The sequence below is a fragment of the Panulirus ornatus genome, chromosome 19 (genome assembly GCF_036320965.1).
Source record: "Panulirus ornatus isolate Po-2019 chromosome 19, ASM3632096v1, whole genome shotgun sequence".
NCBI classification, from domain to species: Eukaryota; Metazoa; Arthropoda; class Malacostraca; order Decapoda; family Palinuridae; genus Panulirus; species Panulirus ornatus.
In genome coordinates this window covers 23,145,971-23,165,111 of record NC_092242.1, presented here as the reverse complement: position 1 = coordinate 23,165,111, position 19,141 = coordinate 23,145,971, and the positions used below count along the sequence as shown (strand labels likewise).

The 19,141-nt window shown below is 40.8% G+C and overlaps 1 protein-coding gene across 2 annotated transcripts in view; it reads right to left on the bottom strand.

The window, feature by feature from the left end:
- Positions 1-5,384: 5,384 nt before the first annotated feature.
- LOC139755445 (methionine-R-sulfoxide reductase B1-like) overlaps positions 5,385-19,141 on the bottom strand; it is a 116,637-nt gene continuing 102,880 nt past the window's right edge. For both annotated transcript variants that reach the window (XM_071673755.1, XM_071673754.1), the window contains exon 4: positions 5,385-6,395. In XM_071673755.1, the coding sequence (XP_071529856.1) occupies positions 6,340-6,395 (56 nt within the window). In that variant the 3' untranslated portion in view covers positions 5,385-6,339. The remainder of the gene's footprint in view (positions 6,396-19,141) is intronic.

Below are 19,141 nucleotides of genomic sequence, written 5' to 3'. Positions count from 1 at the left end.
CAGCGGATGGAACCATGGAAGCGGAAGTGGATCATAGGGTGGGGGAGGGGGCGAAAATTTTGGGAGCCTTGAAAAATGTGTGGAAGTCGAGAACATTATCCCGGAAAGCAAAAATGGGTATGTTTGAAGGAATAGTAGTTCCAACAATGTTGTATGGTTGCGAGGCGTGGGCTATGGATAGAGTTGTGCGCAGGAGGATGGATGTGCTGGAAATGAGATGTTTGAGGACAATGTGTGGTGTGAGGTGGTTTGATCGAGTAAGTAACGTAAGGGTAAGAGAGATGTGTGGAAATAAAAAGAGCGTGGTTGAGAGAGCAGAAGAGGGTGTTTTGAAATGGTTTGGGCACATGGAGAGAATGAGTGAGGAAAGATTGACCAAGAGGATATATGTGTCGGAGGTGGAGGGAACGAGGAGAAGAGGGAGACCAAATTGGAGGTGGAAAGATGGAGTGAAAAGGATTTTGTGTGATCGGGGCCTGAACATGCAGGAGGGTGAAAGGAGGGCAAGGAATAGAGTGAATTGGAGCGATGTGGTATACAGGGGTTGACGTGCTGTCAGTGGATTGAATCAAGGCATGTGAAGCGTCCGGGGTAAACCATGGAAAGCTGTGTAGGTATGTATATTTGCGTGTGTGGACGTGTGTATGTACATGTGTATGGGGGGGGTTGGGCCATTTCTTTCGTCTGTTTCCTTGCGCTACCTCGCAAACGCGGGAGACAGCGACAAAGTATAAAAAAAAAAAAAAAAAAAAAAAAAAATACTCCCAATACAAGCTCACTTCAATATTGATAACTCATACTTTTGGAACAGCACTAGATCCCTTCCAACCCAGTCTTCAACTTCATTTCACCAAAGATACACCCATCTGAAACTCAACTCCTCAGGTACTTTTTCATGTGCATTCTGTGGAAGTCTCACAGAAGGGGTTTCCTGGAGCAAGAAAGTTAAAATACTAAGTATGCATACAGAAGAAAATTATGAACAATATTAACTATAAAATAAAGAAGCAAGAAATTATTACTCTTAGTCTCAGTTTATCTTTGTCCTCATGGAGGCACTTTATGGAACATCACACTTCTGTCCAGCAAAGTGGACATTAGTCTCTCATCTTTAACCCCTTAAAAGAGACTAGGAAAGGAGCTTTGTGGAAATTTACAGAGATATGTTTAACTTGCTTTGGAGTAGCTAATCCAAAGACAGTATTAACCTTACAAGGTCAGGGTGTTATGAAATACTTCATTAAACTGAAACATACTGAGGTCATCTGCAGGTATGTTAGTATGAGGACCCTTTCCCATATTCCAAAGTAGATCCAGCAGATGATGGAATTTTGCTAATAAAAACCCATTAAATTTAGATGCCAAGAAGAGGAAAGTCGTCACAAAGGCAGACTTTATTTATCAGCTCTGAGATGATACTACGTACACAACCAAAGGTGAGCTAATTGTTTCATGTTAAGACTTTGATATAAGATTGAGTCTCATTGCAGTGTATCTGTAGCAGAGTAATTAGACATTGGACTAAAGATGAAGGAGATGGAAACTTGTCCCAGCCTGGATAACTTGCTCCTACTCAAATTAATACACATGAGAAGAGTGAGGGGTGACAATCACAACCTAAAAGATTTTAATAGAGATAAGTGATGTGAACAGTGAAGTTCTTTGAGACACAGGGACAGAGCAACAAGAGAGCAAAACATGAAAGTAAGAAGGAAACTTATTAATGAGGGATAAATAAATACTTTCATAGCACAAGTGCAGTGAATGAATGAAGCAGTGACAGAGGACATGGTTAACACTGACAGCACACATATATTTAAGAGGTTGTATGAGAGTTGAAAATACACAAGAGATGGAAGTCTATGTGTGTAACACAACCTCCCTGTAAGTACAAACAGGTTATTACACTAAATGGACAGAAACTTTTCCAAAAAAGGATAAATCTGCAGTATCTGTGGTATGCTTTATTCACAGGCTCATCTGTTGGTACAGATAGCCTCAAGTCCAGATCTCTAATTAGAGAAGGGTTTGTGAACTTCCAGTTAATGGACTTGTGTCATCTGATTACAGTGTAACACAATATCACCATTGCAGGGTGAATGTGATGAAAATGAAATGTTTAAGGACAATATTAAGTGTAAGGAGGGTTGATCAAATATAAAAAGATGGGATAAGAGGTGTGGCACTAAGAAAAATATATATGAAAGAGCTGAAGAGGGTGTGCTGAAATGGTTTGTTTATATGGAAAGAACAAGTGAGGAAAGGATGACTAAGTGGGTGTACATGTCAGAAGAGGTGGAAACAAGAAGAATGGATGGAGCGAAAGATTCATTGAAGGCTTTAGGCCTGATGATACAGGTGGGTGTGTGGCAATAAAGATACAGAATAAATTGGATTGATATGGTTTTCAAGGGACTATGTATTCAAGGGAAACCAGGGAAAGGTCTGTAAGGCCTGATTGCGGTTAGGGATCACTAAGTTTTGGTGCATTATAAATGACAGCTAGAGGTTGGATGTGAATGAATGAGGCAATTTATTTTGTGTCTTCCTAGTGCCATCTCGATCACATGGGGAAAGATGAACATGTGAAAAAATATATTATGATAACAACAGTAATAATTGTTGGTAATATCCCTGGAGGTAGGGGTAAAGAATATTTCCCATGTATCCAGATAGTGGTTTGGTGATCAGCGAAGAGGTGGTGAAAGCCTTGCATATGACGAAATGCAGCAAGTTGCCTGGAGTGGATGGTATTGCTGTTAAATTCATTATGGAAGGGGTTGACTGTGATGTTGATTGGTTGGTAAGGATATTCAATATATGTATGGGTCATGGTGAGGTACCTGAGGATAGGAGGAATGCATGTATAGTGCCAATGTATAAAGGTATGGGGGATAAAGGTGAATGTTCACACTACAGAGGTATAAAGTTTGTTGAGTATGGGATGGTAGAGATTGAGAGGATGATGGCATGTACAGAGCATTATACTGGAAAGGAGCAGTGTACTTTTGGAAGTGGTAGAGGATATGTGGATCAGGTGTCTGCTTTAAAGAATATATGTGTGAAATATATAGAAAAACAGATGGATTTGTATATGGCATTCATGGATCTGAGGAAGTCATATGTTACGGTTGATAGAGATGCTATATGGAAGGTCTTAAGAATATACAGTGCAGGTGGTATGCTGTTAAAGGCATTGAAAAGTTTTTATAGAGGGTGTAAGGTGTGTGTGTGTGTGAGTAGGAGTGGAGGAGAGTGAACGGTTCCACATGAAAATTGGTCTGTGATGGGGTTGTGAGATGTCACATGGTCGATTAATTTGTTTATGGATGGGGTGGTGAGGGAGATAAATGTGAGAGTCTTGAAGAGAGGGACAAGTATGCAGTCTGTTGGGGATGAGAGGGCCTGGAAAGTGTCGGTTGTTGTTTGCCTATGATTCAGAATTGTTGGCAGATTTGAGTGAGAAACTGCAGAAGTTGGCGACTGAGTTTGGAAGAGTGTGTGAAAGGAGAAAGTTGAGAGTTAATGTGAAGAAAAGCAAGGTAAATATGTTCAGCAGGGTTGTGGGACAAGTTAGTTGGGGTGTAAGTATGAATAGAGAAATATTAGAGGGGGTGAAGATATCTGGGAGTGGACGCGCCAGTGAATGGAACCATGGAAGCGGAAGTGAGTCATAGGGTGAGGGAGGGAGCGAAGATTCTGGAAGCACTGACGAATGTGTGGAAGGGCAGAATGTTATCTAGGAAGGCAAAAATGGTTATGTTTGAAGGAACAGTAGTCCCAATAATATTATATCGATGCGAGGCATAGGCTATAGATAGGACTGTGTGGAGAAAGGTGGATGTTTTGGAAATAAAATGTCTGAGGACTATATGTGGTGTGAGGTGGTTTGAGTGAGTAAGTAATGAAACGGTAAGAGAGATGTGAGGTAATAAAAAGAGTGTGGTTGAGAGAGTAGAAGAGTGTGTGCTGAAAAGATTTGGACATATGGAGAGAATGAGTAAGGAAAGGTTGACAAAGTGGATATCTGTATCAGGAGTGGAAACATGGAAAATGGGGAAACCAAATTGGAGATGAAGGATGGACTGAAAGTTTTTGAGTGATTGGGGCCTGAAAATGTAGGAGTGTGAAATGTGTGCACAGGACAGAGTGAAGTGGACTGATGTGTTATACTGGAGTCAACATGCTGTCAGTGGACTGAACCAGGGCATATGAAATGTCCTCAAGGTAAACCATAGAAAGATCTATAGGGCTGGGATGTGGACAGGGAGCTATGGTTTCGGTGCATTATACATTACACATGACAGCTCTGGAATGAATGTGAGCCAACGTGGCCTTTCTTTGTTTGTTTCAGGCACTACCTTGCTAACATGGGAAACAGTAATCAAGTAAGAGAAAATATATATGCATGTTATAGAATGCAGCTAAGTATTTTTGAAAAGAGGGAACAGAGGAAGGAGCCAAGAAAGGACTTTTTCCTCTAAGGCTCAGACATCTGTTTTGGATGCTACCTTGCTCAAGCAGGAAACAGCAAACGTGTGAAATAAATAAATAACAATAATAATAATAATAATAATAATAATAATAATGATAATAATAATAATGATAATAATAATAATAATAATAATAATAATAATAATAATAATAATAATAATAATAATCTATAAGACAATGGGTGCTGATCAGTGGTGGTAGTGGTGTGGAAAAAAATACTGAGTCACATTTCTACATTATATAAGTCCGAGTTTCTGTTGAAAAACTGTGTTTGAAAATCTTCAATGCTGACACAATATATGGAATTCTTTTCATATCTCTTCATATTTATGTGACAGTAAAACCTTTGGCAAACTTAGAAAAGAGAAAATAGGGGTAACTATGAGTGCTTTATTTTATTGTTACGTATAGCTGACCCATTTTCTAACATTTCTTGTTGAATCACTTCCTACAACAGAGCAAAGTGAAAAAAAATTGGCATCATAGGCACTGTGGTGGTGCTGAAGCAATAAGAAGGCCTATTCTAGAAGGCATTCTTTTTTATCTTGGTTACATCCCTAAACACTCAGAAATTCTAGCCTGAGCCTTTGAGAATGAGCACTCCTAGATTGGCAGCTTCTGTTCCAAATTTTGGAAATCAAAATACAAGGATAGGAGGGTTTCCAGCCCCCATTCCCATCCCCCTTCAGTTGTCTTCTACACCACATTGGAAACACAAGGGGAAGTATTCTTTCTTCCCAATCCACAGGGATCTTAAAACTTAGTTTTCAGTGTGCATGATGACAATGATATACAGAATGGTTTTTGAGGTAGATAATCTTTTAGACCCTATCTGTGAAGCACATATTATATATGAAGATTATAAGTTAGGAATGAACTAATTAATTAAATCCATTCAATGTATTTTATTAATGTTTTGTCTGGACAAATCATTACAAAGTTAGCAAAATTACATGTTATATATTTTGTAAGTATATCACTATCATTATTTAAGTACAAATGTATGGTAAAAATCAAAGGCACACAAATCTAATACAGCATCTAATGATGATAAAGGAAGCAACCGATATATAATACAACAGAAGCATGGCATGCATCACAGTTAAAACATCTGCTATAGAAACCTTGGTCTCAAGTTTATCTCTACAGCTTCATAATACTGAAATGCACAATGCTCCTATCTGTAGTCAATGAAGGCTTCCATAATGATGATGCATGCTCAGTCACAGTAATATGTTTTACATACAGTAATGTGCCAATATCAAAATCAAATGAGTACAAATATATGGTCAAATTAAAGGGACTCAGTCCAATACACCATCTAATAATGATGAATGGATGCAACCATAATATAATACAACAGAAGCATATTATGCATTTCAGTTATAACATCTGCAATAGAGACCTTGGTCCCAAGTTTATCTCTAAAGCTTCATAACACTGAAATACATAATGTTCCTGTCTGTGTGTAATGAAGGCTTCCATAATGGTGATGTAAGCACAGTCACAGTAATAAGTTTGACTTACAGTAATATGATCACTCAAAACTGGATTCAAATTAACAAACTCAATATGTAATGATAACAAAAGTGCTTAAATCAGCATTTACTGATATATTTAAAAAGTTCAAGCTATAGAATACATTCAACAATATTTCAAAATTTTCAAGTCTAATTAACTTTGTGATGTATAACTGCACAATCTGATTTTAATAACAAACAATTTTGATACATGGCACAAAATCTCTTTTAAGATATCAACTCTTGTTAATGAAGCCTAAATAAGGCTGCAATCCCCTTGGCTGTCAGAAGCATTCTGCTGCTTCACACAGCCTCTCTTTGACCCTCAGGAATTTCCGGTGATTTGTGCATTACCGTTCACACCCTCAGTGCTGTCTCCCTCTGGATGTAGAAGGAAACAAGAAATGTATTAATTTATTTGTCTAAAGTGAAATATCTATAAAAATGCTCCTTAGTGCAATTCTGTTACTGATATGAACACTTAGAAACTATCCATTCATACCAGTAGTTTCTAAGATTTTTTTATGATGGCCAATTTCAATCTTTCTAATGTTACTGTGACCTTATCCTTAAATAATAACCTTCTTCATAATCAAGTTTTTATTAAAACCATATGGTAACTGAGAAAACTGGGGTTATTAGATATGAAAAACAAATCAATATAACTTGAGAGAGTGGTATCATCATTGGCAGTCAGTGGAACTGAACATGCATGACAAGATCCAGGACATTTGAGTTACACCATACACTTTAAAAATTGTATAGTATGCACCTAAACATTAGAATGAGCATGTTTTCAAAGCTTCACAAAACCAGAAAAAAAGCTGGGCAACCTATGGTTGGGAAAACTTGATATACAAAGTAATAATATAAATTTTGCTTAACCTAACATTGTTCATCATGAACCAACACACCAATCAAAACTTCTTTCTTCAAATAAATATACCCCAGCGCTCTTCTGGCCATTTTTTCCTTAACAAAAACAACAATAAAATGTCCATCTAAAAACAATTAACATAGATGTTCATCATCTAAAAAAAAGATGAGGTGAAATATAAAACTACTTATGTACACAGTTCCAGTGAGAAATACATGTATGTGGGCTCCAAAGACACACCTACAAACTACCATATGCTAATCAATTCGTCTGTTATATCATCTTCTGATAAAAAGGAAAGGGAAACCAATAATGTGCTGGTTCGTGATGAACACAAAGTTTTCGCAGTTATATTTCATGTATATCCTTGATGGTTGTGCTGCAACTCCCCCATGCTAACTTCATTGGCATGCACTGTATATATATATATATATATATATATATATATATATATATATATATATATTTTTTTTTTTCATACTATTTGCTATTTCCCGCGATAGCGAGGTAGCGTTAAGAACAGAGGACTGGGCCTTTGAGGGAATATCCTCACCTGGACCTCTTCTCTGTTCCTTCTTTTGGAAAATTAAAAAAAAAAAAAAAAAAAAAAAACGAGAGGGGAGGATTTCCAGCCCCCCGCTCCCTTCCCTTTTAGTCGCCTTCTACAACACGCAGGGAATACGTGGGAAGTATTCTTTCTCCCCTATCCCCTATATATATATATATATATATATATATATATATATATATATATATATATATATATATATATATATCTATGTCTAAATATAATGTCTATCTATCAATATATGGATATGGATAGGGAGCTGTGGTTTCGGTGCATTACACATGACAGCTAGAGACTGAGTATGAATGAATGTGGCCTTTTTTGTATGTTTTCCTGGTGCTTCCTTGCTGAAGCAGGGGGTAGCATGGCTGTTTCCTGTCGGGTGGGTAGCTCCACATGCATCTTTTGCAAATGCCATCACTGCTCCCCTAAATACATCCCATTCCTTACCCACTTCCCTCATCATTTGCTCTCATCTTTTGCCATTGTACACTCAATCTCTCCTGCGATTTCCTCAAACAAGTATCCTTTCGAAGTTCACTTACTCTCACTACTCTCTTCTCCCCAATATTCTCTCTGCTTTTTTGAAACCTCTGCAAATCTTCATCTTCGCCTCTACAAGATAGTGATCAGACATCCCTCCAGCTGCCCCTCTCAGCACATTAACATCCAAAAGTCTCTCTTTTATAAATCTATCAATTAACACGTAATCCAATAATGCTCTTTGACCATCTCTCCTACTCACATATGTATACTTATGTATATCTTTCTTTTTCAGCCAGGTATTCCAAATCACCAGTCTTTTCCCAGCACACAAATCCAGAAGCTCTTCACCTTATCCATTCACAACAATGAATACCCCATATACAACAATTATACCCTCAACTGTCACATTACTCACCTTTGCATTTAAATCCCCCAACACTATATTCTTTGTCTGTTTACTTGCACTACCTCACTGATGTGGGAAACAGCAGTTAGGTATAATAAAGAAACAGACGAACAAACGGCCCAACCCACCCACATACACTTGTATATACATACACGTCCACACACGCACATATACATACCTGTACATTTTAACATATATATATATATACATAAATGTGAATCGAGCAAGGTTATTAGGTACAGTGGGGTTCAGGGTCAAGTCAATTGGGAGGTGAGTTTGAATGGAGAAAAACTGGAAGAAGTGAAGTGTTTTAGATATCTGGGAGTGGATCTGGCAGCGGATGGAACCATGGAAGTGGAAGTGGATCATAGGGTGGGGGAGGGGGCGAAAATTCTGGGAGCCTTGAAGAATGTGTGGAGGTCGAGAACATTATCTCGGAAAGCAAAAATGGGTATGTTTGAAGGAATAGTGGTTCCAACAATGTTGTATGGTTGCGAGGCGTGGGCTATGGATAGAGTTGTGCGCAGGAGGATGGATGTGCTGGAAATGAGATGTTTGAGGACAATGTGTGGTGTGAGGTGGTTTGATCGAGTAAGTAACGTAAGGGTAAGAGAGATGTGTGGAAATAAAAAGAGCGTGGTTGAGAGAGCAGAAGAGGGTGTTTTGAAATGGTTTGGGCACATGGAGAGAATGAGTGAGGAAAGATTGACCAAGAGGATATGTGTCGGAGGTGAAGGGAACGAGGAGAAGAGGGAGACCAAATTGGAGGTGGAAAGATGGAGTGAAAAAGATTTTGTGTGATCGGGGCCTGAACATGCAGGAGGGTGAAAGGAGGGCAAGGAATAGAGTGAATTGGAGCGATGTGGTATACCGGGGTTGACGTGCTGTCAGTGGATTGAATCGGGGCATGTGAAGCGTCTGGGGTAAACCATGGAAAGCTGTGTAGGTATGTATATTTGCGTGTGTGGACGTATATATATACATGTGTATGGGGGTGGGTTGGGCCATTTCTTTCGTCTGTTTCCTTGCGCTACCTCGCAAACGCGGGAGACAGCGACAAAGCAAAAAAAAAAAAAAAAAAATATATATATCTTTTCTTTTCTTCTTTTAAACTATCCGCCATTTCCCGCATTAGCGAGGTAGCGATAAGAACAGAGGACTGGACCTTTGTGGAATATCCTCACCTGGCCCCACTCTGTTCCTTCTTTTGGAAAAAAAAAAAAAACGAGAGGGGAGGATTTCCAGCCTCCCGCTCCCTCCCCTTTTAGTCGCCTTCTACGACACACAGGGAATACGCGGGAAGTATTCTTCATCCCCTATCCCCAGGGATAATATATATATATATATATATATTTTTTTATTATTTTATTATACTTTGTCGCTGTCTCCCGCGTTTGCGAGGTAGCGCAAGGAAACAGACGAAAGAAATGGCCCAACCCCCCCCATACACATGCATATACATACGTCCACACACGCAAATATACATACCTACACAGCTTTCCATGGTTTACCCCAGACGCTTCACATGCCTTGCTTCAATCCACTGACAGCACGTCAACCCCGGTATACCACATCGCTCCAATTCATATATATATTTATATATTTTTTTTTTTTGCTTTGTCACTGTCTCCCGCGTTTGCGAGGTAGCGCAAGGAAACAGACGAAAGAAATGGCCCAACCCACCCCCATACACATGCCTTGATTCAATCCACTGACAGCACGTCAACCCCAGTATACCACATCGCTCCAATTCACTCTATTCTTTGCCCTCCGTTCACCCTCCTGCATGTTCAGGCCCCGAACACACAAAATCTTTTTCACTCCATCTTTCCACCTCCAATTTGGTCTCCCTCTTCTCCTCGTTCCCTCCACCTCCGACACATATATCCTCTTGGTCAATCTTTCCTCACTCATTCTCTCCATGTGACCAAACCATTTCAAAACACCCTCTTCTGCTCTCTCAACCACGCTCTTTTTATTTCCACACACCTCTCTTACCCTTACGTTACTCGATCAAACCACCTCACACCACACATTGTCCTCAAACATCTCATTTCCAGCACATCCATCCTCCTGCGCACAACTCTATCCATAGTCCACGCCTCGCAACCATACAACATTGTTGGAACCACTATTCCTTCAAACATACCCATTTTTGCTTTCCGAGATAATATTCTCGACTTCCACACATTCTTCAAGGCTCCCAGAATTTTCGCCCCCTCCCCCACCCTATGATCCACTTCCGCTTCCATGGTTCCATCCGCTGCCAGATCCACTCCCAGATATCTAAAACACTTCACTTCCTCCAGTTTTTCTCCATTCAAACTCACCTCCCAATTGAATTGACCCTCAACCCTACTGTACCTAATAACCTTGCTCTTATTCACATTTATACTCTTAACTTTCTTCTTTCACACACTTTACCAAACTCAGTCACCAGCTTCTGCAGTTTCTCACATGAATCAGCCACCAGCGCTGTATCATCAGCGAACAACAACTGACTCACTTCCCAAGCTCTCTCATCCCCAACAGACTTCATACTTGCCCCTCTTTCCAAAACTCTTGCATTCACCTCCCTAACAACCCCATCCATAAACAAATTAAACAACCATGGAGACATCACACACCCCTGCTGCAAACCTACATTCACTGAGAACCAATCACTTTCCTCTCTTCCTACACGTACACATGCCTTACATCCTCGATAAAAACTTTTCACTGCTTCTAACAACTTGCCTCCCACACCATATATTCTTAATACCTTCCACAGAGCATCTCTATCAACTCTATCATATGCCTTCTCCAGATCCATAAATGCTACATACAAATCCATTTGCTTTTCTAAGTATTTCTCACATACATTCTTCAAAGCAAACACCTGATCCACACATCCTCTACCACTTCTGAAACCACACTGCTCTTCCCCAATCTGATGCTCTGTACATGCCTTCACCCTCTCAATCAATACCCTCCCATATAATTTACCAGGAATACTCAACAAACTTATACCTCTGTAATTTGAGCACTCACTCTTATCCCCTTTGCCTTTGTACAATGGCACTATGCACGCATTCCGCCAATCCTCAGGCACCTCACCATGAGTCATACATACATTAAATAACCTTACCAACCAGTCAACAATACAGTCAACCCCTTTTTCAATAAATTCCACTGCAATACCATCCAAACCTGCTGCCTTGCCGGCTTTCATCTTCCGCAAAGCTTTTACTACCTCTTCTCTGTTTACCAACTCATTTTCCCTAACCCTCGCACTTTGCACACCACCTCGACCAAAACACCCTATATCTGCCACTCTATCATCAAACACATTCAACAAACCTTCAAAATACTCACTCCATCTCCTTCTCACATCACCACTACTTGTTATCACCTCCCCATTTGCGCCCTTCACTGAAGTTCCCATTTGCTCCCTTGTCTTACACACTTTATTTACCTCCTTCCAGAACATCTTTTTATTCTCCCTAAAATCTAATGATACTCTCTCACCCCAATTCTCATTTGCCCTTTTTTTCACCTCTTGCACCTTTCTCTTGACCTCCTGTCTCTTTCTTTTATACGTCTCCCACTCAATTTCATTTTTTCCCTGCAAAAATCGTCCAAATGCCTCTCTCTTCTCTTTCACTAATACTCTTACTTCTTCATCCCACCACTCACTACCCTTTCTAATCAACCCACCTCCCACTCTTCTCATGCCACAAGCATCTTTTGCGCAATCCATCACTGATTCCCTAAATACATCCCATTCCTCCCCCACTCCCCTTACTTCCATTGTTCTCGCCTTTTTCCATTCTGTACTCAGTCTCTCCTGGTACTTCCTCACACAAGTCTCCTTCCCAAGCTCACTTACTCTCACCACCCTCTTCACCCCAACATTCACTCTTCTGAAAACCCATACAAATCTTCACCTTAGCCTCCACAAGATAATGATCAGACATCCCTCCAGTTGCACCTCTCAGCACATTAACATCCAAAAGTCTCTCTTTCGCGCGCCTGTCAATTAACACGTAATCCAATAACGCTCTCTGGCCATCTCTCCTACTTACATAAGTATACTTATGTATATCTCGCTTTTTAAACCAGGTATTCCCAATCATCAGTCCTTTTTCAGCACATAAATCTACAAGCTCTTCACCATTTCCATTTACAACACTGAACATATATAAATATATATATATATATATATATATATATATTATTTTTTTTTATTATACTTTGTCGCTGTCTCCCGCGTTTGCGAGGTAGCGCAAGGAAACAGACGAAAGAAATGGCCCAACCCCCCCCATACACATGTATATACATACGTCCACACACGCAAATATACATACCTACACAGCTTTCCATGGTTTACCCCAGACGCTTCACATGCCTTGATTCAATCCACTGACAGCACGTCAACCCCGGTATACCACATCGATCCAATTCACTCTATTCTTTGCCCTCCTTTCACCCTCCTGCATGTTCAGGCCCCGATCACACAAAATCTTTTTCACTCCATCTTTCCACCTCCAATTTGGTCTCCCTCTTCTCCTCGTTCCCTCCACCTCCGACACATATATCCTCTTGGTCAATCTTTCCTCACTCATTCTCTCCATGTGCCCAAACCACTTCAAAACACCCTCTTCTGCTCTCTCAACCACGCTCTTTTTATTTCCACACATCTCTCTTACCCTTACGTTACTCACTCGATCAAACCACCTCACACCACACATTGTCCTCAAACGTCTCATTTCCAGCACATCCATCCTCCTACGCACAACTCTATCCATAGCCCACGCCTCGCAACCATACAACATTGTTGGAACCACTATTCCTTCAAACATACCCATTTTTGCTCTCCGAGATAATGTTCTCGACTTCCACACATTCTTCAAGGCCCCCAGAATTTTCGCCCCCTCCCCCACCCTATGATCCACTTCCGCTTCCATGGTTCCATCCGCTGCCAGATCCACTCCCAGATATCTAAAACACTTCACTTCCTCCAGTTTTTCTCCATTCAAACTCACCTCCCAATTGACTTGACCCTCAACCCTACTGTACCTAATAACCTTGCTCTTATTCACGTTAGTGAAGCGTTAGTGAGGTAGACCAAGGAAACAGACGAAAGAATGACCCAACCCACACACATACAAATGTATATACATACACGTCCACACAAGCACATATACACACCTATATATATATATATATATATATATATATATATATATATATATATATATATATATATATATATATATATATATATATAAATGTGAATAAGAGCAAGGTTATTAGGTACAGTAGGGTTGAGGGTCCAAGTCAATTGGGAGGTAAGTTTGAATGGAGAAAAACTGGAGGAAGTAAAGTGTTTTAGATATCTGGGAGTGGATCTGGCAGTGGATGGAACCATAGAAGCGGAAGTGGATCATAGGGTGGGGGAGGGGGCGAAAATTCTGGGAGCCTTGAAGAATGTGTGGAGGTCGAGAACATTATCTCGGAAAGCAAAAATGGCTATGTTTGAAGGAATAGTGGTTCCAACAATGTTGTATGGTTGCGAGGCGTGGGCTATGGATAGAGTTGTGCGCAGGAGGATGGATGTGCTGGAAATGAGATGTTTGAGGACAATGTGTGGTGTGAGGTGGTTTGATCGAGTAACGTAAGGGTAAGAGAGATGTGTGGAAATAAAAAGAGCGTGGTTGAGAGAGCAGAAGAGGGTGTTTTGAAATGGTTTGGTCACATGGAGAGAATGAGTGAGGAAAGATTGACCAAGAGGATATATGTGTCGGAGGTGGAGGGAACGAGGAGAAGAGGGAGACCAAATTGGAGGTGGAAAGATGGAGTGAAAAAGATTTTGTGTGATCGGGGCCTGAACATGCAGGAGGGTGAAAGGAGGGCAAGGAATAGAGTGAATTGGAGCGATGTGGTATACCGGGGTTGACGTGCTGTCAGTGGATTGAATCGGGGCATGTGAAGCGTCTGGGGTAAACCATGGAAAGCTGTGTAGGTATGTATATTTGCGTGTGTGGACGTATGTATATACATGTGTATGGGGGTGGGTTGGGCCATTTCTTTCGTCTGTTTCCTTGCGCTACCTCGCAAACGCGGGAGACAGCGGCAAAAAAAAAAAAAAAAAAACTATATATATATATATATATATATATATATATATATATATATATATATATATATATATATATATATATCTTTCTTTCGTACTATTCGCCATTTCCCGCATTAGCGAGGTAGCATTAAGAACAGAGGACTGGGCCTTTGAGGGAATATCCTCACCTGGCCCCCTTCTCTGTTCCTTCTTTTGGAAAATTGAAAAAAAAGAGAGGGGAGGATTTGCAGCCACCTGCTCCCTCCCCTTTTAGTTGCCTTCTACGACACGCAGGGAATACGTGGGAAGTATTCTTTCTCCCCTATCCCTAGGGATATGTATATATGTATATGTATATGTATATATGTATGTATATATATATGTATATGTTGAAATGTATAGGTATGTATATATATGCACGTAGAAGGCGACTAAAAGGGGAGGGAGCGGGGGGCTGGAAATCCTCCCCTCTCAATTTTTTTTAATTTTCCAAAAGAAGGAACAGAGAAGGGGGCCAGGTGAGGATATTCCCTCAGTGGCCCAGTTCTCTGTTCTTAACGCTACCTCGCTAACGCGGGAAATGGCGAATAGTTTGAAAAAAAAAAAATATATGCACGCTTGGACGCGTACGTGTATACATGTGTATGTGGGTGGGCTGGGCCCACACTTCGTCACTGTCTCCCGCGTTAGTGAGGTAGACCAAGGAAACAGATGAAAGAATGACCCAACCCACACACATACAAATGTATATACATACACGTCCACACAAGCACATATACACACCTATACATCTCAACGTATACATATATACATATACATATATACACATGTATGTTATTCATAATGTCTGCCCTTATTCATTCCCATCGCCACCCTGCCACACATGAAATGAAAACCCTCTCCCCCCCCCCCTGCATGTGTGCGAGGTAGTACTAGGAAAAGACAACAAAGGCCACATTCGTTCACACTCAGTCTCTAGCTGTCATGTATAATGCACCGAAACCACAGCTTCCTTTCCACATCCAGGCCCCACAAAACTTTCCATGGTTTACCCCAGACGCTTCACATGCCCTGGTTCAATCCAACGACAGCACGTTGAACACATTATACCACATCGTTCCAATTCACTCTATTCCTTGCACGCCTTTCAACCTCCAGCATGTTCAGACCCCGACCACTCAAAATCTTTTTCACTCCATCTTTCCACCTCCAATTTGGTCTCCCACATCACGTTTCCTCCACCTCTGACACATATATCCTCTTTGTCAATCTTTCCTCATTCATTCCTCCATGTGACCAAACCATTTCAAAACACCCTCTTCTGCTCTCTCAACCACAATCTTTTTATTACCATACATCTCTCTTACTTTTCATTACTTACTCGATCAAACCACCTCACACCACATATTGTCCTCAAACATCTCATTTCCAGCACAACCACCCTCCTCTGCACAACTCTATCTATACTCCATGCCTCCCATCCATATAACATTGTTGGAACCACTACTCCTTCAAACATACCCATTTTTGCTTTCCAAGATAACGTTCTCGACTTCCACACATTTTCCAATGCTCCCAGAACTTTCGCCCCCTCCCCCACCCTATGATTCACTTCCACTTCCATGGTTCCATCCGCTGCCAAATCCACTCCCAGATATCTAAAACACTTAACTTTCTCCAGTTTTTCTCCATTCAAGCTTACCTCCCAACTGACTTGTCCCTCAACCCTACTGTACCTAATAACCTTGCTCTTATTCACATTTACTCTCAGCTTTCTTCTTTCACATACTACCAAACTCAGTCACCAGTTTCTGCAGTTTCTCACACGAATCAGCTACCAGTGCTATATCATCAGCGAACAACAACTGACTCACTTCCCAAGCTCTCTCATCCACAACAGACTTCATACTTGCCCGTCTCTCCAAAACTCTTGCACTCACCTCCCTAACAACCCCATCCATAAACAAATTAATGACCATGGAGACATCACACACCCCTGCCACAAACCGACATTCACTGAGAACCAATCACTTTCCTCTCTTCCCACTCATACACATGCCTTACATCCTCAATAAAATCTTTTCACTGCTTCTAACAACTTGCCTCCCACTCCATATATTCTTAATACCTTCCACAGATCATCTCTATAAACTCTATCATATGCCTTCTTCAGATCCATAAATGCTACATACAAATCCATTTGCTTTTCTAAGTATTTCTCACATACATTCTTCAAAGCAAACACCTGATCCACACATCCTCTACCACTTCTGAAACAACACTGCTCTTCCCCAATCTGATGCTCTGTACATGCCTTCACCTCTCAATCAATACCCTCCCACATAATTTACCAGGAATACTCAACAAACTTATACCTCTGTAATTTCAGCACTCACTCTTATCACCTTTGCTTTTGTACAATAGCACTTTGCAAGCATTCCGCCAATCCTCAGGCACCTCACCATGAGTCATACATACATTAAATAACCTTACCAACCAGTCAACAACACAGTCATCCCCTTTTTTGATAAATTCCACTGCAATACCATCCAAAACCGCTGCCTTGCCGGCTTTCATCTTCCGCAAAGCTTTTACTACCTCTTCTCTGTTTACCAAATCATTATCCCTAACCCTCTCACTTTGCACACCACCTCGACCAAAACACCCTATATCTGCCAATCTATCATCAAATACATTCAACAAACCTTCAAAATACTCACTCCATCTCCTTCTCACATCACCACTACTTGTTATCACCTCCCCATTAGTGCCCTTCACTGATGTTTCCATTGGTTCCCTTGTCTTACTCACTTTATTTACCTCCTTCCAAAACATCTTTTTATCCTCCCTGAAATTTAATGATACTCTCTCACCCCAACTCTCATTTGCCCTCTTTTTCACCTCTTGCACCTTTCTCTTGACCTCCTGCCTCTTTCTTTTATACATCTCCCAGTGATTTGTATTATTTCCCTGCAAAACTCGTCCAAATGCCTCTCTCTTCTCTTTCACTAATAATCTTACTTCTTCATCCCACCACTCGCTACTCTTTCTAATCTGCCCATCTCCCACGCTTCTCATGCCACAAGCATCTTTTGCACAAACCATCACTGCTTCCCTAAATGCATCCCATTCCTCCCCCACTCCCCTTACATCCTTTGCTCTCACCTTTTACCATTTTGTACTCAGTCTCTCCTGGTACTTTCTCACACAGTTTTCTTTCCCACGCTCGCTCAATCTCGCTTACTCTCACCACTCTCTTCACCCCAACAATCTCTCTTCTTTTCTGAAAACCTCTATAAATCTTCACCTTCGCCTCCACAAGTTAATGATCAGACATCCCTCCAGTTGCACCTCTCAGCACATTAAACATCCAAAAGTCACCCTTTTGCGTGCCTATCAATTAACACGTAATCCAATAATGCTCTCTCGCCATCTCTCCTACTTACATAGGTATACCCAGTCTCGTGCATCAAAACTAACACACTCACTTAGCTGCTCCCAAAACACTTGCCTCTCATGATCTTTCTTCTCATGCCAAGGTGCATATGCACCAATAATCACCCATCTCTCTCCATCCACTTTCACTTTTACCCATATCAATCTAAAGTTTACTTTCTTACACTCTATCACATACTCCCACCACTCCTGTTTCAGGAGTAATGCTACTCCTTCCCTTGCTGTTGTCCTCTCACCAACCCCTGACTTTACTCCCAAAACATTCCCAAACCACTCATCCCCTTTACTCTTAAGCTTTGTTTCTCTCAGAGCCAAAACATCCAGGTTCCTTTCCTCAAACATACCACCAACTCTCCTTTTTTCTCATGTTGGTTACATCCACACACATTTAGACATCCCAATCTGAGCCTTCAAGGAGGATGAGCACTCCCTGCCTGACTCCTTCTTCTGTTTCCCCTTTTAGAAAGTTAAAATACAAGGAGGGGAGGGTTTCTAGCCCCCACTCCTGTAACCTTTAGTCGCCTCCTACGATTATGCATGCATAGCGCCATTGTACAAAAGCAAAGGGGATAAAGGGGATAAATTACAGAGGTATAAGTTTGTTGAGTATTCCTGGAAAATTATATGGGAGCGTATTGATTGAGAGGGTCAATGCATGTACAGAGAATCAGATTGGGGAAGAGCAGTGTGGTTTCAGAAATGGCAGAGGATGTGTGGATCAGGTGTGTGCTTTGAAGAATGTAGGTGAAAAATACTTAGAAAAACAGATGGATTTGTATGTAGCGGCATGGGTGCGTGATGTCACCATAGTTGTTTAATTTGTTTATGGATGGAGTGCTTAGGGAGGTGAATCCAAGCGTTTTGGAGAGAGGGGCAGGTATGCAGTCTCTTGTGGATGAGAGGGGTTGGGAAGCAAGTCAGTTGTTGTTCGCTGATGATACAGCGCTAGTGGCTAATTCATGTGATATATATATATATATATATATATATATATATATATATATATATATATATATATTATTTTATATATTATACTTTGTCGCTGTCTCCCGCGTTTGCAAGGTAGCGCAAGGAAACAGACGAAAGAAATGGCCCAACCCCCCCCCATACACATGTATATACATACGTCCACACACGCAAATATACATACCTACACAGCTTTCCATGGTTTACCCCAGACGCTTCACATGCCCTGCTTCAATCCACTGACAGCACGTCAACCCCGGTATACCAC